The sequence below is a fragment of the Juglans microcarpa x Juglans regia genome, chromosome 8D (genome assembly GCF_004785595.1).
Source record: "Juglans microcarpa x Juglans regia isolate MS1-56 chromosome 8D, Jm3101_v1.0, whole genome shotgun sequence".
Classification (NCBI taxonomy): Eukaryota; Viridiplantae; Streptophyta; class Magnoliopsida; order Fagales; family Juglandaceae; genus Juglans; species Juglans microcarpa x Juglans regia.
Genome location: NC_054608.1, coordinates 25,697,126 through 25,722,206, shown reverse-complemented (window position 1 = coordinate 25,722,206; position 25,081 = coordinate 25,697,126). Strand labels below are relative to the sequence as shown.

At 35.5% G+C, this 25,081-nt stretch overlaps 1 protein-coding gene and 1 non-coding gene across 2 annotated transcripts in view; both read right to left on the bottom strand.

Annotated features, from left to right (window-relative positions):
- LOC121243664 (transcription initiation factor TFIID subunit 2) overlaps positions 1-15,961 on the bottom strand; it is a 52,121-nt gene extending 36,160 nt beyond the window's left edge. Inside the window, exons 1-10 of the mRNA XM_041141786.1 lie at positions 15,670-15,961; positions 15,238-15,568; positions 14,518-14,663; positions 14,330-14,396; positions 4,895-5,094; positions 4,649-4,802; positions 1,800-1,884; positions 1,584-1,675; positions 257-382; positions 103-156 (exon numbers count right to left, since the gene is read on the bottom strand). Of these exons, the coding sequence (XP_040997720.1) occupies positions 103-156; positions 257-382; positions 1,584-1,675; positions 1,800-1,884; positions 4,649-4,802; positions 4,895-5,094; positions 14,330-14,396; positions 14,518-14,663; positions 15,238-15,568; positions 15,670-15,785 (1,371 nt within the window). The 5' untranslated portion in view covers positions 15,786-15,961. The remainder of the gene's footprint in view (positions 1-102; positions 157-256; positions 383-1,583; positions 1,676-1,799; positions 1,885-4,648; positions 4,803-4,894; positions 5,095-14,329; positions 14,397-14,517; positions 14,664-15,237; positions 15,569-15,669) is intronic.
- TRNAF-GAA lies at positions 13,519-13,591 on the bottom strand. Its single transcript has one exon. It is a non-coding gene; the product is annotated as a tRNA-Phe (tRNA).
- Positions 15,962-25,081: the final 9,120 nt, after the last annotated feature.

Sequence of the window (25,081 nt, the reverse complement as noted above, 5' to 3'; positions counted from 1 at the left end):
GACAAAGAAAAACCAATCAATGCAACAAGCTCAAAAAATTGCTCATGTTTCTCATCCATCAAAATAGTGCTAGCCAAACAACAAAGTATCTAGGGTTCTTACATTACGGAAAGACTCAGGCCCCATCTGCTTTTCCAACATTTGAATGATTGCCACCTTTAAAGAACCAACCAATCAGTTACTTAAAACTTTAATACAAAAGCAATTTAAAAATGTAGGCATACTTGAGATGGGGAAAAACTCAAAGTGAACTCACAGCCTTCCATGATCTTATTTTGCCGATTAGACCAATGCACTGGGTTCCATACAAATCCTTACAAGATGCAGAGAGGCTCAAAGCAGTTGCACCACTATAATCTGCCTTGCAAACTGCACAGTTTGCCTGCACTTACAAAAAGAAAAAAAGAAAGTGGCACTAATTTACAAATAAAATTATAATTTTTTTATAAGTAAAATTATAAATAAACTACATACAATTAAAATCTGCATTTCTTTAGTCCCTGAAAACAAATATGTGCCACCACATCTTTTTTTTTTAATAAGTAAAAGTAAAACTTTATTAATAGAAAAAGGCATAGCCCAAGTACATAGGGAATATACACAGAATACAATACGCCTAATTACCACTAACACTAGTGATGGATACAAGCAAATTATGAAAACTGTCCTCATTACAAATAATGACCCAAGTCCACGAAAACAGTGTGTTAAAAAAGTTGCCACCGCAACCTTTTGATAAGGTAATTTTATTCAAAGTGCCGGGGGGGCACCCGAGTATACAAAAAACATACTATAAGAAACACCCAACTGTGGAAGAAGAGAGAGCATAATCCATATAATATAGAGAACTAGAGAAACAGAAATTATCGGACGGAGCCATTGCCCAACCAGACATAAAGAGAATTGAACATAATATGGTAAGCGGAGAATATATTTCACTGAAGTGTGCTTTTTTTTTTTTTTAATAGCGTGAAGCCACACCAAGGTAAGACCCCTCAGACACCCCTGGAGAGTAAACCCCGGATACACGACTAACACAACCGCACCCACCAAAACTCTGTATCAGGCAATTCAAAGTTACTTCTAGTGCAAAATCAAATCCAATAGGTCTGAATCTACAGCTCATTTCAACCCCACGTTTGATCACTACGTTGCATCCAGACAGGATTCACCAAAGTGAAAACATCAAAAAGGCAAGTCAAAAAATTATTAAATGAAAGGAACATAAAGAAGTGGAAAGGATGAAAAAAAACCACAGGCATATGTCGAGGAATAAATCCAACAACGGCTAAATTTTGTTTTTACTGAAAAACAGAAATTTCAACAAGAAAACTGGGGAAACAACCACAAGGTGACAAATCCATCAAGTGGCCGAAAAATATGGCATTTACATTTTAATTGCCCCGAGTGAAGAACGCGGGAGATAAATGTCAATTTAAATAAACCTTCCTCTAATGGAACAAATCCCCCTCCCAAACTAGCAAAATCTGATTCAGCAATCAGCACCTTAATGTAAACAACTTGTCCACATAGCAACAGATATTAGGTGTGTAGCATATGCATGTACTAAAAGAAAAGCAAACCTTGTATCGTCGATAACGTGCTTCATTATTTCCCAAATTTTTCTTGATAAAATAATCCGTCAAGAAACCAGCAAGGCCATCCAGCAGCCATTCTGAACAATGAGCATTAAGCAATGACAGCAAAAAATGATTTTCTCAACTCTCATGCAAAATAAAAAGTACCAATAATCTAAGTTCAGCACAGTACAAACAAAAAAAAATACTGTACCAACTTACCATCATTTGGTGCCTCAGGAGTGATATAGACACCAAACCACTGTCTTGCAAGGGCATAAGCAAGTTTAATCCTTGTGTCTATAGTCTGCCACAGAAATGTTTCCCATCAACATGATGCAGTAAATCAAAGTCAATTTAGCTCGGCTTTCCCTACTAGCAACTCTACTGAAGATCAAACCTGTTTAGTCTTGCACAAAGCTGACCATTGCATCTTACAATAAGGAGAACAAAAATTTAACAAACAAATACAATTAATCATAACCCTTAATTTAGGCAAATTCTAGTTGTCATCAAATTTTTATTAAAAAGAAAAAGACTCAAATAACCTTCAATAGCTGAAGGAAGACCGGATGAAAAGTGTTTTATGGTACCATTTGAACAGTACATGCAAATAGTACAATGCTTCGTTTGATTTCATCTGTCCACAAGGATTAAACACAGTATGTTGTATAATCATAGACCAAAGTAGTGAATAGCAAGCTTTCCTTTCTCTTCATTTCACCATTTAGGCAATTGAGAAATGTTTCCCATAAAACAAAATGCAAGTCAACAGAAAATATGTTCCAGTTAAGAAATCTAAGAACGATGGGCAAAAACGACTTTTGCTTTCACAAAGCAGGAACCATTTTTCCACCCCACTTAACTCCAAAAAAAAAAAATATCTTCCAACCATCACTACTACCCATTGCTTAGACTTTTAGGTCAAGGGTAATAATGATGATCTGCAGCACCATGGCATTCACTGCAGCTCAAGGCTCCAAGGATAACTCCCAAAGACTACACCACGCTCCTCTATGACACGTTATTTGGCTCTATATCCACCTTTCTTGAGAAGAACCTTCGAAAAGGCCAGCCATTCTGAAATATCTTCCAGTGTCAAACTGACTCGTTAGAATCGGCATTACTTCTTTGGTGAATGGTTCATGTTGTTCTCTTTCTCTCACCCTTTTCTGCGATGTGCAAGCAATATTGCTGGGCAAAATCAGCAGAGGGTGGTTCTTGAAGATGGTGGATGTTCTGTCACAGGAGGAAGGGTCAAAGGAATTCATGAAAACTTACAAAGTGGGCAACACAGAAAAAATTGCCCAACGAGCTCCAACAGCTATGACAGGCTTTTGGCCTTGGCAAAATATGCCAGGGGTTTGAAGAGGGTTCACAGTGTTCCATTGTGAGATGGCCAGGGATCTATGGACCTCACTATTTCATACGTTCGGGATTGAGTGTTCTAGCCTCAATAGGTGGTCAACTTGATGCCTTGTTAATGAAGTCCCCTAAGCAGCCATAGCAATTATGGCCGATTCTATTTATGTTTGGATGGCAGCACAAAATAGTTTCTTTCCACTAGCTTTCTAGATTTTATTGAATTTTGTTTTTTCTTCATTGCCCTAGTTAGCTGTTACTTATTGTTTACTTCCAGTATACTAGGATTTTCTTTTTGCAGTAAAGAAGAATTTTATTGAAAATAGGAATAGGCAAGATCCCAAGTACATGGGGTATATACAAGAGCGTCACCTATGCATGGTGATCCAGTGATACAAAGAATTCATGAAATTTCATGCTGTTAAAATCAATTACAATCAACCGATGGATTAAAGTATGAAAAAAGAAAGTTCTAATTCTTCCATTGACCACTCACAATCTTCAAAGCTTCTTTCGATGTATACTAGGGTTGCACCCCTTTTTTAATAAAGTTGCCTTATCAAAATATAATGTTTTACTAACATCTTCCAACCAAAAGAAACTACATTAAAATAAACAGAGACTTGGTTAAAAGTTGCACTTGCTTTTCAAGGCTTATTGTTGTCCTATTTTTATTTTTTTATTTTTGGAAAAAATGGCAAGGTAGACAATGTCTGCAGAGCAATTCAACTTCATAGTCTCTAAAAGAACAGAAAAAAAAAAATGGAAAAAAGGAAGATCATTGAGCATGCAAAAAAGAAAAAAGAGTAACCCCTAGTGGTTGGCTAGAGTGGTAACGGCCTTGGTCTGGGTGGCATGCTCCAAGTCTAAGTTTCCAATCCTCTCAAGTGCAAAAAATTTCTAGGCGTCATCAAACTGGGGAAACTTCCCCTTGAATTACCCGAGACTCCTTGTCAACAGACTGTGCACCCCCAGGATTAGTCGGGACTTTGTTCTCAGACAGCCAGTGCCAATAAAAAAAATACTAAACAAACAATCTCCATTACCTAGTCATTTTATTTTAATTTAAGAATGATGGAACTCTTTTAAACATCAAATGGCATAGTCAAGAAAACAATATTCCCTAACCTCCACCTCTTTTTTATTGTAATAATTAATATATATTTTTAGACCATAGCCTTCTCCTCTTAAACCGAGTCATCATATTTGGAAATTCAATAGTTGGAAGGCCATAATATATTCAAGACAACCATTATGAGAAAAGACAATAGTTTTTAGATAAATAGTCCAAAGTGGTGCTATTGACTGATCATAACCAAAGAGCAAATATGTAAAGGTCATATGTCTAGTAAAATTTTATATTTCTTGGTAGAAGCAGCCCAGCTTTAGAATAGCATATTAATGCTTAGATAAAGAGTACATATGCTACCACTACTACACATGCATCATTTCTCGGTACAAAGTTTATACAGTTAGCCAAACCTATTTCCATCACCCTCCCATGTGTTTTGCCTGCAAACCAATGGCCCCCTTATTGCGCACATAAATACAAAATTACCATTCATCTATTAGTACTCTCAGCAGCCAGCTTGCCAACATAATATACATTAGGCCTGTATGCATATACATGTACAACGAATTCACGAGAAAGAATTTGACCACAAATAGTAATAAACTCATCAACCATAGGGGGTCAAGAAATGACCAACCTGGTCAATAACCTTCTCATCAAATAGTGCTTGAGAACTAAAGATGCTCATGGAAGCCCCCAGACTTACTGAGGATACTGCCATCTCAGGTTCTATGAAAACTTGCTTGTATGACTCAAATGGAAAGTCTACCGAAAGGTAATCCTTATAACAGCTACAAAGGTTAAAGATTATATCAAGAGAAAATGTAAACGGAAAAAACTATAACTGCAAAAACAGGCCAACAACATGACAAGGATGAAAAACCTGAATGCACTATGGAAAAATTCCATAGTATTCCGAAGCTTTGGCATATTTGAAGACAAGCAAATGTGTGATATGAGATTGAATTGGTGATCTGGAAGGATTTCAAACGGTGCCACAGCCAAAGATATCCACTGAGCAGCAACTGGAACATTTAGACTATAGACATATGTCTTCTGAGGGGGATCATCCTTGCTCAGAACCTACAAAATCCAACTGGAAATGTATAAAATGTTCACTAACAATGTTGTTACTCATATAAGAGAAGTCAAGTGTCAGGGACCAGCACGCTATACCATCCATAAGAACCACAAATCTTGAATTCTTATTATAAAAAAAAAAAAATGGAATAAAGTTCTCAATTGTTTTGATACTGAGAAATCAAAACGGAAGAATAGATTATGCAAAAAACAAAAGCCAAGTGCCTTAAATTTTGTTAGCGAAACAGGGATCAATGCCAACCTTACGGAGATAGCAAGTTAATTCCTACTACTACCTGATGCTTAAGGCAGTAGACTGCAAAAAGCCATTTTTAATTTGCTTATCTAGCACTCGACTCACTTGTCTGCCAAGTAAGCAAAACTCAAGCCAGGGTTCAGGAAATAGCTCCCATCTCTTAATTTTTATTGAAGACCATAAACAAACTAACTCACCAAATTTTCTAGATATAAGTGATAAATGATTGTGCAATTGTACTTAAGAAATCCCAAGTTTTCCTAAAAAAGGCAATTTTTCACTAGAGTAAATGGGAAAATTCAAATTTTGTTGCCTCTACATACATTCTACTTCATGGAACGTTTAACCGTGTGTTTTCACAAGCTAGCACATAGAATAAATTGTGCATAATACAATAAATATCAGGCACTGTATATGCCAAAAGAAAGAATTCCCAAGTTCTTTTAAAAAAAATTCTCATTTTGTTTTTTTTACATAGGTACTTTTTTCATTTCGTATTACATGGACATGTTTATATTTTGTTGCCTCTACAATTTTTTTTTTCAAAGAGAGGAAAGTCACCTGTCCATGAGTGACTCCCTCCCAATTTTATTAAAAAAAACCCTCACTTATGGCGGAGGAATACCGTGGTAACAACAAAAAACCAAACTCCAAACTTCTCTACTAATATCTAACATAAGGAATCCCCAACCTATCAATACGTATAAGCCCCTTCAATCTATCTGGACCAAAGTCCTCCCCACAAAAATCCCAAGTCCCACCCCTCTCCCCATATTTTGCTAAATAATCCGCTACCATATTGGCTTCTCTAAACACATGCTTAAACTGAACATTCATCAAGGAAAAAATGGAGATCGCTTCTTCCCAAAAATCCCACAAATACCAATAGTTACAAACCCCCAAGATAAACCATCCCATCACCACACTCGAGTCGGACTCAACTAAAACATTTTGCAACCCCAACTGCCGACAAAGATAAAGCCCATCAAGTACTGCTCTACACTCTATTTTGTTGCCTCTACATGCATTCCACTTTGTTGAATACTTAACCATGTGTTGAATTAACACATGGGACAAACTGTGTAGCATACATTAAATATGGGGCACAGAAGACTAAAAGGCGGGAGAAGCAAGTTGAACCTCTGACTAACCTAGAAAAAGAAAATGCTCGGCATTGAGCGAACTTAACCAACTGTGCATTCGGCTTCTTCTCAATATTTGAAACCATTATCAAACTCCTCTAAGTTTTTTAGAACAGGTTGAGACACCCAAAAAAGCTGCAATAATTGAGAAAACCAAAAGGAAAAACAAAACCTTAAAAAATAAATGGAGTAGAGGTAAGGACATATACCCCAATGAGCCTTCCCCATGTATGGCTGGCACAGGAGTGGAACTACAACCCTGAGGGGGCGTGGGGAGAGAGACCCCCAATCCCAACCTCATGCCAGAGGAGCCAAATCCACTCTCTGCAGCCCAAAACTAGTAGAGGGGTCGAGGGGGTGGATGCTCATTGGCGGGGCCCTCTTTTCTGAGATTTTTTTTTTGTTTTTTAATATTCGTAGATCTAATGTGGAAATAACAGGCATCTTTCTTAACACTCACAAAACTTTTTTCAGTATGACATGGGATTCTAAGAAGAATTAGTTTATAAAATAAAACAGAAAAGACTTTAAGTTATGGATCCAAACACATCTCCTCCTTCCATATTTTGAAACAAGTTTTGAAACTATTTACAAAGTTATTATAAGCAGGAAAACAAAGTTCTTTATTATAGGTATGCATCAATTAACTTCTGAAACATATGTAGAGAAAAAAAAAAACCATCAACTATTGTATGGTTAACAAACAAGGGGGTGAGGAACCATGAATTGTGATTTTAGGCAGTCAGCCCTACTCCCCTTCTTTACATCTCTCATATGAGAGAGAACACCTAGGTCACCACCATTGCAAAAAAGGACCTAAATATCCTTTCTGCCACTTAAAGCTTAGGTGCATATCAATTTCTGGAAACAGCACATCAAATGTGCGACTTTGGTTTCATGATGCTCTACAAAGATAACGAAGCACTTGTATTAGGCTAAAAGAAAGCTATTGCTTTTATTAATGATGACAACTTGCATTTCCTATTGTGTTCTTTAATATATAAAATTTTCGATCACTTGACCAGAATTATTACACTTTTGTTATGGTTGACCATCCCTTTTCGATTTCTTCAAGAGCATTGTTAAAAAAATAACTTTTTGTTAAGTTTTTTATTTTTTTATAAGTAAAAGATTATATTGATGTGAATAGGCATAGCCCAAGTACACAAGATGATATACAAAAGCTCACACCTATTTAGGGAGAGGAAATAGAAACAAGAAATTCATGAAAATAGAGGCCACGTAAATCTACAGTTGTGGCCCAAAGAAAAAGAGTGCTGACAAAAAATAATCTAAGTTCTTCTAGTGAGCGCTCCTTGTCTTCAAATGTCCAGTCATTTCTCTCCTTCCATAGACACCACATGATACAAAACGGGACCATTTTCCACACCGTTGAGATTTGTGGGAGACCTCGTAGTTTTATCTAGTAGGCCATGAGCTTTGTCACTATGGCAGGCATAACTCAAGCTAACTCCATTATATTGAACACTTCATTCCATAACGTTCCAGCAACCTCACAATGCAACAGTAAATGATCCGTAGTTTCACCACTTTTCCTACACATACAGCACCAATCCACTATTATCACCTTATGTTTCTGTAGACTATCAATCGTCAAGATATTACCTAACGATGCTGCCCTTACAAAAAATGCCGCTTTGGGAGGCGCCTTGTTTCTCCATATCTTTCTCCATGGGAATTGTGTATTTTGTGGTTGTGTAAGAGACTTATAAAAAGAGTGGACCAAGAATGTACCTTTATCGGTGGGTATCCACCACATCTTGTCTGCTCCTTGGGTTCTCGGCATCATGGTGTATAGAAGACCAAAGAACTCCTTAATGCTACCAACTTCCCAATCTTGGGTGCCTTTAGTGAAATTCATGTTCAATTGCGTATTTTGTTAAATTTTTGCAGAAGTAAAGATACCAAAATTTTATCAAAAAGAGCACTAGGGCAACCCAAGTTTACAAAAGTATACAAAGGAGAACACCAAAGGCGGGGGAGGAGAACAAGAATTCAGAAAATCTAGAAAGAATGAGAAGCGAGTGTTGTTGTGGGCGGTTGTTCCCTTCTACCACCAAGCCGGCCATCAAACACAAGATTGGGCCCCTTCTCAAAGGTTTGATGGAATGGCCCGGCCCACCCAAGAGCACTTATCATGGCTCAAAACAATACTGATGGTTTTTATATCCAGTAGGAATAATAAGATCAAAGTCCACCTTAGTTAGTGAGCCTAGTGATAGGAGACTATCTAGCTTGATTCATAGAGCACTTGTTGGGTTAAAGATTTTTTTGCCGTTGAATGTAACAGCCTAAATGCTAAACTATTGACCCTACTTGCCCAGATGGGTGTTCACCCCAAACTGTTCTCGGACTGCATGCATACATCGATAAGTAACTTTGTGCAACATGGCACATTTAATTGAGAGGAATGATACCGAGTTTGTGGAACGAGATTCTTGGTAGGATGGGTATAGCTTGGATGATGCCTAAGCAGGTGGTGGATCTACTTGCTTGATGGAGAGGTGTAGAGGGGAGACAACATATTGCTGCCATTTGAAAATGATTCCTTTGTGTTTGATGTGGAGTTTATGGCTGGAGAGGAATGGGAGGTGTTTTGAAGATAGAGAACGTTCAATGGGAGATATTAAGGAATTTTTCTTTAATACTTTATGTTTGTGGGCTAAGGTTTTTGTAATGAATGGTGAAGAATTTCTGGATTTACTTTAGTCTTTTCTGTCATTTTTAGTTAGGAGAGGTTTGGATTCAAAACACATCTCAACTCATCTCATCTCATCATTACAACTTTCTCAAATTCTCACACAAAATATAATAAACAATTCAACTTTTTTAAATCTCAAAACAACTTTATCAAATTTCTACACAAAATATAATAAATAATTCAATTTTTATTATACTATTCACAAACCATCTCAACCTATCTCAACTCATCTCTGAATCCAAACCTCCTTAGTGTATGTAGGTATTTCCTCTGGTATATGTCTTGTGTACTTGGGCTATATCTATTCTTGGTGATAAATCTCTTATTAATTATATATAAAAAAAAAATCAACTCAAATCCAAACATCTTTCAATCTCAAAGATTGGAAAAAAAAAAAAAAAAAAACTTATCAAAAAAACTTTTTTACTTTTTATCCAATCATTTGCCTAGATTGAAAAGTAAAAACCACGACCAACAAAAACTACCCTTAAAAATTACATTCAAACAACTTTTCAACAACACCTATCCACTTTCACAAACCCCAATACAAAATATATTTCAAAAAAATTATTTAAAATTTTCCTATCTACTTTCACAAAAACTAATAAACAATATACCTCAAAACAAATTCTAAAAAACTTCAAGCATTCTAAAAATTTCTCTTAACTGATCAAAAAAAAAATCTCTTAACCAATACCCTTTAACTTTAGCAACATTTTCTCACTATCTTCTGCATACTCCAACATTAAGCAAAAAGGAGTGGTCCACATACCCGGCTAACGTTTTGTTAAGTTACACACTTAGGCATGATAAAAGAATTAAGCTTCACCAGTATTCTCTATGTTAGTCTAAATATAATTTAACGCTTACAGACACCACATGCCATTATTACTCATAAGCATAACTTGTATATTCTATCAATTCTAAAATATGATAATATTTTGTATTTTCAAAATGAAAAACTTGCAATATCACTCAGATTATCACCATGGATAACATATGCCATCATAATTGACTAATGTCGCACATGTTAGAAGAGTTAAGAGTACGTTAATCATCTTTTACTTAATTGTGAGATTGCAAGTATACTGTGGACTAATTTCTTCAATCAAGCTGGATTGGCTTGGATCAAGCCTAGTATAATTGTGGATCTTTTCTATTCTTGGAAAGGGTTAAGTAGTAATCCACAAATCGTTGTAGGGTGTGGTTCCTACTTGCCTCATTTGGTGTATTTGGAAGGAAAGGAATGATTGAATGTTTGAAGACCGCGAACGAATGTTAGCGGAGCTCTTTTTTTTTAAATACCTTTCTCATGTGGAGTGTTTCTCTAAACTTTTCTTTATATGGATAAGAGTTTCTGTAAACTTTAATGAGCTAAATTTGCATGATTTTCTTGAATCTTTTTTTTTTCCATCTACATTAGGGGTGGACGGCAGGCACCGCCCCCTACCACCACACGTCAACCGCCCCGACTGCGGCATAGGCAACCCTGCCCACCCCATGCAGGGGTAGGCGCCCCCACCCATAGGCAAAATACCCAGCAGGGGGGCGGTCTGGGCCCAGACCTACCCCCCTCCGCACCCGAGGCCTAGGCTTAAGCCCAGCCCAAACCTAACACCACCCCCCCCCCCGGACAGTCTGTCTTTCCCCTCTCTCTTTCCTCTCTACATCACTACCCTCTTAGACCCTCTCTCCCTCTCGCAGTCGTCATGGGCCCATGGCCATGGAAAATCATTTTTACTAGTTTAGTTTTGCACTCTTCAAAATCCTTACTAAGAAAACTTGTTCCCTCTAAAAGCTGGCAAGGCTTTTAGTTGAATCACAATGTTATATATTGAGTTAGTTCCCAAGGATGTAAGGAGCAACTTTATGTTACTCAATAAGAGGAAAGAAAATAAGGGTGTCACCAGAATGCTTTATATTTTACATTAACTTTATAAACAAAACCTATAGCCATGTTCAATGGTTTACAATTTGCAGTTGTTTACAAGGTAATCACCAAATTGCTATAGCGTGGAATATGATTCCCTTATGTCTCATGCAGTATATTTGGCTGGAAATGAATGGTCAGAGTTTTGAAGATCGAGAACGCTCATTGGATGGCCTTAGATGTGTCTTCTTTCATACTTTTTGTGGGCTTCTGCGATTATCCTCAATTGTAACTAGGTGTTATCCATTGACTAGTTCCCATTTCTAGTTCCTAACTTGTAACTAGGTGTTATCCATGTATACTTCTTGTGTACTTGGACTTTGCCTATAGGAAAAAAAATCTTTACAAAAGAGTCCAATGACCTAGTGTATTGGAATTTGTTAGCTATTTGTGTTAAACAAGAGGATGCAATCATATGGTATATTTCAACCCTATTTGTTGTTGATTGGAAAGCATGATTTTCAAGATTGCTTAGAAAGCTAAAGGATTCCAAAGTGATCACAATTTCAAATTTCCTCCACGGTGCGTGAGGAATCCAAAATGGTCAAAGTTTCTCATTTCCTCTATCATGCCTTTATTTTTATTTTTTTAATAGATGGGAGTGCACATTACTAATTACTGTGTATAGAAAAATGTTATAGTGGATTATTAATTTGAAACCATTCGTATACAACAATCAGTCCTTCGAGAAGGTGTGCATCAACTTACACAGAAAAATAAAAATAAAAAAGAAGACAAACAATCTATTGCTTATAAACAGCCCTTTTAGGGAAGTGAGTCAGTTACAGGCTAAAAGAGCAACATTGTCAAAAGTGAATCAATGGGAAATGAGCAAACTTGTCAGTAGTGAATCAATGGGGGAGCTTTCTAACTTACAAAGATTTTTCTTTGTACTATATTCTCAAGTTTAGTTACCTATCGGAGACATATTGGGACATCTTCTAACTTTAATAGGGACATTGGACCAGTTTCCCCCCTTGGAAGCAAATCCACATTAACATAGAGGGATAACCTTTTTTTTTTATATATAAGTAACATAGAGGGATAACCTATTCTTGTATTTCTATTCCTATTCTTGGCATTTGTAATTACCAAATCTATTCTCTTGTTTGGAAATAGTCAGTGTTGGTAAAAGCGTGCTTAAGCACAAAGCACGAAGTGCCAAGGCTTAAGCACTTCGCATATCAAAAGCAAAGTGCATTTACAAAAGCATGCTTTAAGTGTGCGCTTGGCGCTTTTTGTGTGAGCTTAAAGTACAGTGAAGTACATTTTGTATTTTTTTAGGAAAAAAAATTGTCAACATCAGTTCAAGACTTGGGCCTCGTTAGTTTTTACAACTCTTCTTAATTCATATCATCTCATCTCATCTCATCTAATCATTACAATTTTCTCAAATTCTCACACAAAATAAAATAAATAATTCAACTTTTTCAAATCTCAAAACAAAAATAATATTAAAAATATATATTCTAACAATATTTTATTCAACTTTCATCTCAACTCATCTCATCTGATCTGCGAAAACAAACAAGGACTTAGTTGATATTGTATTCTTATGCTTTTAATTCATATTGAAGATCATTTACATACCATGGCAGTACATGTTGTCGTATGGATGTATATGCTTTGAACCCAATATAATAGGCAAAGTTGATTTACAGATGGATTGATATTTTAGTGCTTATGTTAGCATAGAAGTCGATAGCTATAATTCTTGAGCTTTTTTGGTCTTGGCCTTCTAGGTATATTTGGATTGAACCATGTAATTTAATTTGAGTACGATATGAATATAACTTCTTCATAACATATAGAAAAAAAAGTTGATTATGACTATCAAATATCATACATGTGCATATTTAGTAAAGCATAAGACAATTATGGAAAATGTTATGTTTAAATATATGTAACAAGTGTATTACTTAATTTTTATGTCGCATGACACTAATAAATTGAGCTAATAGGCTAAATATACTACCGTCTTGTTTTTAAAATTATTTTAATTATATTTTATGGCTTTTTTATGCATCATTGATAAAATTGTGCGCCTTACTTCAGTGGGGTGCACTAGCACTTTGTGTCTAAGCTCTAGACAACACTTGCACTTAAGTGCGCCTAGTGTTTTCAACAACACTGGAAATATTTTTTTTTTTTATACGTAACAACACTGGAAATATAATCAAACCAGAGAACAACTTCCTAACAAAAACATTTCAAACATGGGGTAGGTGTCTCATTTTCAATATGTCACAAGATAGCTATTTTCCTCTTGAAATCGAGACTAGTATTGTATAGAGGGATTTTATCCTGATCAAGGGATATGTCTTATCAAATAACTAGATTATTAGTCAACTCATTAAAGCCCAATCCCAGGGATGCGTGCGGTGAGCGTGGATTGAACACGCGACCTTCAGATCTTCAGTCTGACGCTCTCCCAACTGAGCTATCCCCGCAAATTGCACCAGTTGGGAAACGAACCATGTTTGCACCATGGAAAAATATCCTATAAATTTGCATATCTAGTCCAAATATCATTTCGTTGGCCAAGGTTTTTCAATATGTAAGATTGGGAACTAGAACCCCCTTATTGAAATAAAAGAGTGTGTACTGGGTGAGGGCTAGGATCAACTCCCTACATGGGTTCCTGCCTATCCCTTATGGGAATCGAACCCATGTCTTCGACATGAAAAGACGATATCCTTTCTTCCCTCTCGATTCCATCAATTTCCTGCCTCCACAACTGGGTGTTCCAAGTAAAGCAGTTATGGGCTCAGCTAATCAGAAGCGAGGGAAAAAAATATGGCATTGACCATTATTTAGAACCCAATCCACAATATGCGGTGATGTCTATAAAGTGAAAGAAGGCACCATGCCCAACCAAAGAACTGCAAAAACAATTTCATTGTATAGATTCTCAAGTATTTGGAGGTCCAAAAATTATCTAAGAATTCAACAATAAGTTCCTCTATTAAGTTAAAAACGTGGGGACAGGTTATTGAGTGTACTGCAAGGGAAAAGAATATGCAAGTAATAATATATTAAGAATGGGAAATTGTATACAAGGTATTCGGTCAAATGCACAATATGGTGTATTAATGTAAAATATAGCAAGAATCAAGATATTCTATATGCAGCTTGCATGGAAATGCTCATAATACTAGCATTGATACAAAAAATATCAAGTATCCCACCTGGTATTTTAAGTTTCCATTGCTGACAGCCACAAGATTATGGGCAACCGTAAACTCCATATCATAGCTGAACATGCATCATGAAAGCCACAATTATATAGAGTATGAACTGTGATATGGAAATTGGCAAAAATTGCCAAGAAAAACATGCACATACACCATCAGTCATATAACCAAACCATTCATACCAGCAGCGCTGTGAACTGTCATCAACACAAGGGAACCAACACCGTGCACGCCTTATCTGGTTATCAGTATGTAGCACATTATCCTTGAAGTGAATCCCTGTCTCAGCCTTCTCTACCCAATAATCAATACGAATCACTCTTGCATTCTGCACCCAACATAAACCGACATGAGAAAGCACAAAAACATAAACCTCACTACAGCCTACCTTGCACTCCCAAGCCACACCACTCATTTTATTATTTTAAGTGTAAAAAAACAAATGATTAAAATATAGGTTCAACCTTAAAGCTCTCCAGACGCATGCCTATCCTGCTCAGCCACTAAATTATCTGGTTTCGTGTCTGGTGTAAGTTTCAATTTCTTATATGTTGCATGGGTAGCATTAGTACTCTGATCTTATGGATACAAGATGTGCCACCCAAAAACAGGCCAACCGGAATACATAGGTCAAAGTAATACTAATATCAGATTAGCCATTCAGGTTCACATTGGTCATACTAATACTGATAAGTTCTTGATCTTCTGCAAAATTTCTACCCAAAACGTATAATAGCCGAAAATGAATGCATTTGATACAGAAGAATGTTCATACATAGATATAAACTACCAAATAAATATGAGGTAAGCACAAAACAAAAATTCAGTCAACGACTAAACATAAGCCCGCATTTAAGGCCCATTCTCCGTGACGGGTCTTGAACACAGATAGAAATTATGACCTGCTGCTTGGCCTCTGTGGACGAATGAAAACCGTTCTCCGTGACGGGCTGCTGTTCACTTCCGTTCTTAAAACCCTTACAGCAATTAATCAACAGATTCGGGACCAATTCCCTCTCGAGTGCCGTTATATATGCAGACGCCGCTGCGTCCGCAGCCAAACTCGGCGTTAAGACGGCACTTAACCCCTTTTCGCTCTCTTCGTGATACTGGTGCGGGTAGTACTCGAATTCAGCCGCCTCTCCGTCGACCAAAACACTCCCAATCCCCAAATTCTCCGCGTGTAACCCTACAATACCAATCTCTGGAACTGCAATTTCCAACTCCGTATGCCTGAAAAACCCAAAAGAGAAAAAACAAAACAACATAATTTGGCGTATGCATACATATACGTGTGCTCATAAAGAAAGAGATTATATATGGGCGTGGCGGACCCGTAGATTCGGCGCCGATCGATGTCGATGGAGAGGCAGAGCTTTTGATGGCGGACTAGGGCTCCGGAATTTTCGGGCTTGGCGTCGTCGTTTTTGGGCTTGCGAGGCTTCGCCATGGCTATCTGGAATGCGAGGTGAGGTTTAGGCTGTGCATTTGGCTCAGTTCGCTGGAGGGGAGGGTTTTTTTTATAGAGGACTCCCCGGCCCTCTGCTCAGTCTGCCAGTCTGGTGTCAAGCCTCGCCCATTTTGGCGAGCAGAGATTGCCGTTTTGGCGTCACTCTCTCAGCGGCTTCGATCCAACGGTGGTGGTTAAGGCTTAGTTTGGTATTAGTATTCTCGCAAAACTTCACTACTATTTATTATTTTATTATTATTTTTACTTACTTTTTATTATTATTCATTACTATTTAATATTTTATCATTACTTTTTCATTATCATTTACAAAATACATGAGAATATCTAAGAATAGATCACTACCAGAACGCAACTTTATCAATTTATGTTTTTAGATTTTTATAAACTTATTTATTGACGAAACTTTGGTCCCATTTGGTTTCATAGATAGTTTCAACTTATCTTATTTTATCTCATCTCAGCATAAAAAAAAAATCTCTCTCCCACTCCAAAAAAAAAAAAAAATTCAGATCTAAATTTCACTAGAAGCTTCCCTCTCCTTCCCCTCTCCTTCCCTCATTTCTCCTATTTCTTCATCTTCTTTCCTCATTTCTTAGTTTATTTTTCTTCTTTCAAGATCGAAAAAGTCATTACAGTTTTCCTATAATTCTCGAGAGACACGCACAGCTCAAGAAGACTCTCAGGTCGCAGATATTTTAAAGGATAATGGTAGTTTTGTAGAAATCATCACGCATGGTCCCTTCCAACAACTCTTCTCAGCATACGGGTCAGATCACCGGCCAACACCAAATCTTTTTAGATCTAACTTTTGTTACTGAAAAGAGATAAGCTTGTTGCCTTCACGCACCGTCAAAGTCTACCAGAATTAGTCCAAACTGTAATCCATTCTTTTTCCTTTTTATTTTTATTATTGTATAGTAAAAATAAAAAATGAATTCGTCTCATAGACTGTTTGTCCATAGAGGATGAGTCCTCCATTTTTATGAAGAGTGAGATTGAATCTCTGTTTAAGCAGAGTGTTGTCTCTTAGACGTTTGTATGTAAAGAGTATCAGCAGTAATAAAGTCCAGACCAATCCAGTAGTGTACTGGTTGAGTTTCAAATGGTTAATATGGGATATCCTTGATATATCCGGTCATGGATATACGTTTTTCTTGATTAATAAATGAATGATTACATTTTTCTTTAAAAAAAATTCAAATACAAATACATTTCAATTTCAATTTCAATTTCAAGTTTAACTTTTAAACTTTTAAATTGTTGAAAGTACTTTTTTAAGGCTTTGTTTAGATGTTCAACTACTCTCAACTCATCATTACAACTTTTTCAAATTCCAACACAAAATATAATAAACAATTCAACTTTTTCAAATATCAAAATAATAATAATATTAAAAAATAATATTCTAACAATATTTTATTATCTCAACTCAACTCAACTTAACTTATTTCAATATCCAAACACACTCTAAGTTTCCAAACTCAAAACCAAACAAACACTTGATAAATGCTCAAAAGTTTATTAAAGCGATTGGAATTAGGTTTTAATTGTGACCAAACGCTCATTCTCCTCTCAAATTGATCAAGAGTCTCGCTCAAATGTTTTAAATCTTGAATTTTTGTTTTTAAATTTAGTTAGTGATTTTAAATGAGCCAAGCATTTTAAGTATTTTAAATATTTTAAATGTCTAAAATTATTTTAAATGATGATTTTTTAGTATTATTAGACCAAACTTAATTTTAAGTAAGTCTTTTTAATTTTTGGATCCCGATTCGAGAAATTTAGTTTTACCGATTCATTTATTTAAATAATTTTATTTCTCTTGAAAATATTTATTAAGATTAATTATTTTATTTATATTAAAAATTATATTTATTTAGATGAATTTATTTGTTAAAAAAATATTTACTAAAACTCATCATTTTATTTTATGATAAAGAATATTATTTATTTGGATCAAGAATAAAATGTTACATCTTCGCATTTAATTCATTTATTTTCCCTTTCTATTTTCTATATTATTTATTGAGAAAAGATATTTACAATCGTGAATTGTGTAATCGTTGTGCAATCATTTTGAAAAAATGATTAAAAGATGAGACTCACATGAAAAAATTAATTTTTTACTAATAAATCTCACTTTTTTTCAAAATAATTACGCGATATTTACACACTTCATAATTATATGTAGAGTTACTCTTATTTCTTTTATATTTCTCATAATATCCACCCTCTTGTAAAGTTAGGCATAAAAGTAGGAAAATGATTAGTTTGCCCGAGTCCTATTTCTCCTCCACTCTCTCTTTACTATATTCTCTTAGGCTTCGTTTGGAAGATAAATTTTTCTCAACTCATTATTACAACTTTTTTAAATTTTAATACAAAATATAATAAATAATTCAACTTTTTCAAATCTCAAAATAATGATAATATTAAAAAATAATATTCTAATAATATTTTATTATCTCAACTCAACTCAATTCAACTCAGTTTAATATCCAAACACAGCCTTATTCTCCCTCCACTGCATCATCCCCCTCTCGTAGCCCCCCAGCATGTCTCCCTGCAAGCCAGCCACGCAGCCGTCAACAGCACCGCCAGCAACCATGAGCACACTGTCACCGGCCGACTACCCCCTTCCCCCCTTCCTTCTCTCTCTCTCTCTTCATTTGCTGGTCTCTTTCTCAACATAGCCCACATCTCAGCTCAGCACCGCCTGTCAATCCACCCCACGCCGATGTCTCCTTCAACAGACTCACTCTCTCAAGATTCCTCCTTCTCCTTCCCTATACTCTCTTGGCCTCTCTCACATCTCTCTTTCTCTCTCCATTGAAGCTCAGCCTCTTTTCGTAGCCTTCACCACCACTGCTCCTCCATAAGTCGCCTCCTTCCTCCGAGCACGGTAAATTAACAGGCCAACCGCTACATGTCTGCTACCCAACCACGCGAAATCGATAACCAAACCCCTCTCATGCGGTGCCTATAACCACTCACCATTAGCTGCAATCCACAACAGCATGTTTCACCCCTTTCGGTTTCTCCCTCTCAATCTCCCAATATTTTTCTCACATCTTCCTGTGTCCACACCTAGTAGCATCGCCCAGCCACCACAACCACCCTTAGCCACACCCTGGACAGCAAGAAAACCAATGTAGTTGCTGCCTACCCCAAGTAAACCAACTCCACTGTTATCACAAGCCTCCACCGTAGTCCCTCCATCATTGCCTCTTCTCACTGCCCTAAATAGCCACAGGGAACATCATTGCCACCTCTAACCCGTCTCACGCAAACCTTGTTTGCCACACCTAAATTAGCGCAAGCCGCATGCTTCCCTCACTGCTCAGCCCCTTGTGGTATAATTTGTCTCTTTACATTTAGAAATATTGTGTTTGTGAAGCTAAGATTTGTGTAGTTTGTGATGGTGGTATGATGTGAAGTGAAGAATTATTGAGAATTGTGAAATGTGCTGTGTTGTGAGTTGTAGACTGTGAATTGTATATTTGTGATATGGTCGTGTGTTGTGTAAAGTGATGGAATTATTGTGCAATTGTGTTGTGGATATGTGTAGTGTGAAGTGATGGATTAACTATGAAGTTTGTGATGTGGTTGTGCTGTGTGAAGTAATGGGATGATTGTGTAATTTGTGAAGTGGTAGGATGCCGTGTTAGGCGTTGGGATTGTGGAGGTTAGGAAATTGTGAAATGTGATGATTGTATTTGTATGAGAATCTGTGAAACCACGTGTTTATGTTGGTTTATTGTATATTACAATTGAATAGGAGTGTAATCTGTCTGGAGTCACTGATCGAAAATTTCGGTCCATCTTTTTTTAAGACCGAAATGAACTAATTACCCCAAAGTATCGAACCGGACCGGACTGTTAGCTATCGGATTATGTAAACTAATACAAAAAATTAATTAAATTAGTAAAATTAAAATTAAGTGAGTTCTTTAATGTGAATTATGTAACTAACTCATTAAAAAAATAAATAATTGTAATTATATTTATGATATTAATAGTTACTAACTTAGTACTTTAGTAGAGTATATATATACATATAATAACATATATTATCATATGATTTATCGTTTGATATATTAAATTAATTGATAGCATATATTATTTTGCATTTTATATGGTCAATGGTGATAAATTAGAGAAAATTACGTAATTAACTTATATAACTACTATATAAATAATATATTATATATTTAAAAAATTTATATGTAAGTGATTCGATCGATTTTGGTCCAATTTGGTCTAAAGAAAACACCCCATGACTGAACCAAAAACCAAATTTTGGAGGCACCATGGATCGAGACCGAGTAGGGGTGAATTCAGTTCAGTACGGTTGGTTTTTCAAGTCCAGACCGAAAAATTTTCAAGTACTTTATAAGGGCACCATTCAGTTACCATTTAAGCTTCAAGTAGGCATAGAACCAACCCAAATTGTAGGTAGCAACAACATCTTCCAACCCTGGTTTCTTGAGGTTCCTTTCAATTTCTACTGCATGATCTGTCCCATCCCTTCACCTTTCGAGTTTCACTTCCCTAAGTCTTGATTGACCACATTCCTCAAGATTCCTTATAAAAGCATTAACCAACCTCAACAAAAGTGTCAAACAATAACTCTTTCTTAGTGAGCTCTTCTTTATCTTTCTTAAATTCAATTGGATGTTAGTGTCAGTGTATATGAAGCTTGTAAAAACAAATGGATGTTTTAGTGGATTGTATGTTGATTTCAGGTGATAAAAAGGTATAGTACATGTGTAAATTGGTTCAATGCATGTATCGGACAAATTTATCATATGTAATAGATAGTATGTTTTAGGCATGAATACACAAGATTTAAGTCTCAAAGTTGGCTTAAAGTTGTGTATTATGCTTGGTTTGGATTATAATGAGGTGTTGGTTAGGTTACGCATAAATGGAGGAAGGGATTGATAGAGTTTATAGGATTTTGCCTTGACCTTTAAAGTGAAGCATGGAGATTCACGGTATAAGGACATGAAGTTGAATATCATGTGTTGGAATTGTGACTTTTAATGGGTCTAAGTGAAGGAAGTTTTAAGTCAAGGGTAGTTTTATACACATTCTAAGTTTAAGTTACATATGCCATTAAAAAGGAAATGACATAAAGCTATGTATGAATGTAGGTTGTCATCCGATACGCATATGAATGGACTGCATGAAATGAAAATGGTAGGGAGTCATGGTAAATATTATGTTCTTAAGCTTTTAAAGCTTTCTAACTAATATGAAAATGGAATGAAAAGCTTTTATGAAAAATATTCTTTTTATCTAACGAAGGAAAATGAAATGTTTTCTTAGAAATCAAACTATAGTTTATAAAAATATGCTAAGGTATTAATGCTTTAAGGTTTAGGTATGTAATGGCTGTCTTTGGCAGTCGCTTTTTATGCATATAAAAAATAGTTGTATGCATGTGAAATTGATGTTATATGTAGTACTATTGTTTTTATGTTACATGAAATGAAATGATAATGTTTATGATCGAGACTATGAAATGATGTTTAAATGATGCCATGAAATGATGTTTAAATGATTCCATGAAATGATCATGTTTTTACTTGTGCTATAGAATGATGTTTTATGAAATGAAATGAAATTGACTTATGAATGAAATGAATGAAAAGGGAATTACTAAAATGAATGAAAGTAAATAAATGTTTTAACATATAAAGCTATGTAACAATCATGACTGAATGAATGATAGTATCAACAGACTGGGTAGATTGCAATGCCGAATAAGTAGTAATAGTAGTGCACCCAATGCTGCCCTTGACTGAAAGAGATTCTCAACCTGTGGCTACGGGTGAAATCTAGGTCCAAAAGCCTGCTAATCCCAATACACTGGAAGTAACAGTGTGTATCAGCCAATAGAAAGTGATAAGAGTAATTTGATGTATGAAATGATTTAGTTTCTTAATGAATGAATGTAGAAGGTGTGAGAAATGTTTTATGATGAGTGAAAATCTTTTTAAAGAAAAGCCCCACCTTGTAATATTTTCAAAGTAAATAAATATTTTATATAAAGTATGTAGAGAAATGATAAATGCATGAATGAGGTAATGCTTACTAAGTATATTTTTACAGAATGAAGTAATGTTTATTGAGTATTCGACTTATTTTGTTTTTAAAGTATGCCCCTCCCAAGAATGAAATGAGGATGAAACATTTGGACAAACATAGCCTAGGGAAAAGGTTACAGAAAGCCTAGGTAGGTTTTAAGTAATGTATAAACTCGGGCTTTGTAAAATGGACTTTGTATTTTGATTTAAAAAGTTCCGCTGCAAACTCTCTTTTAAATTTATAAGCAGGTTTTAATTTTAATAATAAAATCTTTTATATCTTGGGGAGGAAATGAAAAATTTTAAAATGTTCAGTAATTCTCGTCTTATTTTCTAAAACTATTTCCTAAAAGTTTAGAATATTAACGATATTCTAACTCGTCTAAATCTTCTAATGTGAAATGGTAAACACAAATAAATTTCAAACTACATAATCTAAAGGCCCATTTGGATACTTAGATATATGTAAATAGTAATGAAATAGTTTGAATTAAGATGTTTTATTGGATTTTGGAAAATGAGAGATAAAAGTTGAATAAAAATATAATAAATTTAAAAATTGTTTGAATGTAATTGTTTAATATTATTTTTGTTTTTAAGTTTGAAAAAATAATATTGTTTTTTATTCGAATGAAAAGGCTACTTGATCTTGATTATAAAAGAGGGAATATGCTGAGGCTTTTATTAATGGCACTTGGATTAGGTTGATGTAATGTGATGAACGCTTCTTTTCCTTTAAGGTTTATTATGAGTCCTGCTTAATCGTTTTAAATCTCAAATTATTATTTTAAATTTAGCAGATGATTTTTAAATTGAGCTAAATATTTTAAAATTCTCCAAATATTTTAAAAGTCTAAAATTATTTAAATGTGATATTTTTATTCGTTTGGTTATTAAATCCATCTCAATTCATCTTAACTCATCATTATAACTTTTTCAAATTCCAATACAAAATATAATAAACAATTGAATTTTTTCAAATTCTAAAATAATAATAATATTAAAAAAATAATATTCTAAATATATTTTATCATCTCAATTCAACTCAGCTCAACTCAGTTTAACATCCAAACGCATCCTAGTATTATTAGACCAAGGCTAATTTTTAAGTAAGCCTCTTTAAATTTTGGAGTCCTGAAAATAAAATAGATTTTTAATACTTCATTTTATGTAAATGGTTTTATTTCCTCTTAGAAATATTTATTAAAGTTCATCATTTGAATTTATGTAAAAAATTCTATTTATTTAGATGGATTTAATTCTCTTAGAAATATTTTCTAAAATTCATTATTTTATTTTATGATAAAGAATATTATTTTTGGATCAAGAATAAAAAGTTTAGTTTTAAAATTTAGAGTATTTCCATTCCTTCTCTATTTTTTCTTCTCTTATTTTTCCATGCATTATTTTTACTCTTAGATTAAAAGTGGGACAAGTGTAGGGCTAGGATCGGATTGCCCAAAACCCTAATTTCCCTCCCCTCTTCTTTCTTTTCCTCTTTTCCTTTCTCCCCTTATGCCGTCACCCAGCCCATCACCCATGCACTGTCTCTAGGACTGTAAATGAACCAGTCTGTTCGATAGCCCTTTTGGTACTCACTCGATTAAATTCGAATCGAACTCGATTCGTGAAAAAAAAGTTCATTCATGAAAGCAGATACCCGCTCAATTTGTAAATGACACATATTCGACAAAACTCGACTTGACTCGGCTAAGGCTTGTTAAGGCCCGCTCATTTATATTCGAGTCGACTCGTTAGCTCGACTCGATTAAAACACATTCATATATTGATAAATATATACATACATTTATGTATATATATATATGTATCAGCTGATAATATAAGCATACTCTTTTATAATTAAATATATAATATATAATCTAATTACTTATGTCTATATAGTAAATATACTTCATAGGTATATTTTATAATTTGTATAATAATTAGTCAATAAAATTCAATAATTTCATATACTAGTATGTGGGAACCATATATGAAATAGATATATGCTATCATATTAAGTGTATGTATTAATAATATATGTAGGCATATAATATATTGTTATTTTGGATAAATATCAACTAGTTAGATATTAATTATTTATAAATTTTTTAAAATTTTGTAATTCAATAGAGGTTCTACTTGTTAGTTGTATAAATTAAATATTAGATCGTTTATTTTTTATTTATTTAATTTATTAATTATTAAATCTTATTCAAAAAATAAAAAAAGTAAACAATTTGAGCTTGAGCTAGAGCTCGAGCTCGGCTCGACTCAAACTCGTTTGTGGGATGAGCTCGAGTTGAGAGTTTAGCTTATCGAGTCGAGCTCGAACAAGGAATAAAAAAAAATCTCGAGCTCGAGTTTTTTGAGTCGAGTAGAGCTCGGCAAGCCAAAGACTGGCTCGGCTCGATTACAACCCTAACCGTCTTTCTCCCTTCTCTTGCAATGACCACCGCTAGCTGCCATAGAGCCGCCATGAACAACAACCATCGCAAGGCTCAGGCATGGCCAACCACCTTCTACGCAGCCATTGTCGAACACCACGCGACGGTAGTCTCTCTCCATCTATATTTCTCTCCCTCGGCCACTATCCCTAAATCGTGTGCCACCAGGCGACCACCAGCCACGGCCACCTCATTCTCAGATCCTCTCTCTCTCTCATCTCTCTCTCTCAGCATCTCCCTTTCGATTCCTCTATTTTGTTACTATCGCCACTCACTGCTGTAGCTCATCCCACATCTCGGCCCAGCTCCTCCTTTTCATCCACCCCACGCCGATGTCCCCCTCAGTAAACCTGCAAGCCACCATTGCATGCCATTTCCTCTCTGAAGCTCCTAGCTTCTCCGTGCCCAATTGCCAACCATCGTCTTCGACACCAATCCACAGCAGCCAAACCCCTTGCCCCACCATCTCCTTCACCCTCAGACCACCGAAACCAACAACACTAGAAATACCCAAACCTCACGGTGATTCCTTGTCTCAGCAACTAGGAATGGAGCACAATCGTGAAGCCCCATCACCCACCTCTGGTCACCGTGAGCAGCGGAAAGGAGAAGAAAATAGCAGCATCAATAGCCCCTCCACACTCGGCTTCAAGCAGTTACGTCGAGCCCTATGGTTAGCCCAAGGTCCTTGTGTGGTGTAAACTAAAACATTAGCAACACACAGCCACGTCCAAGG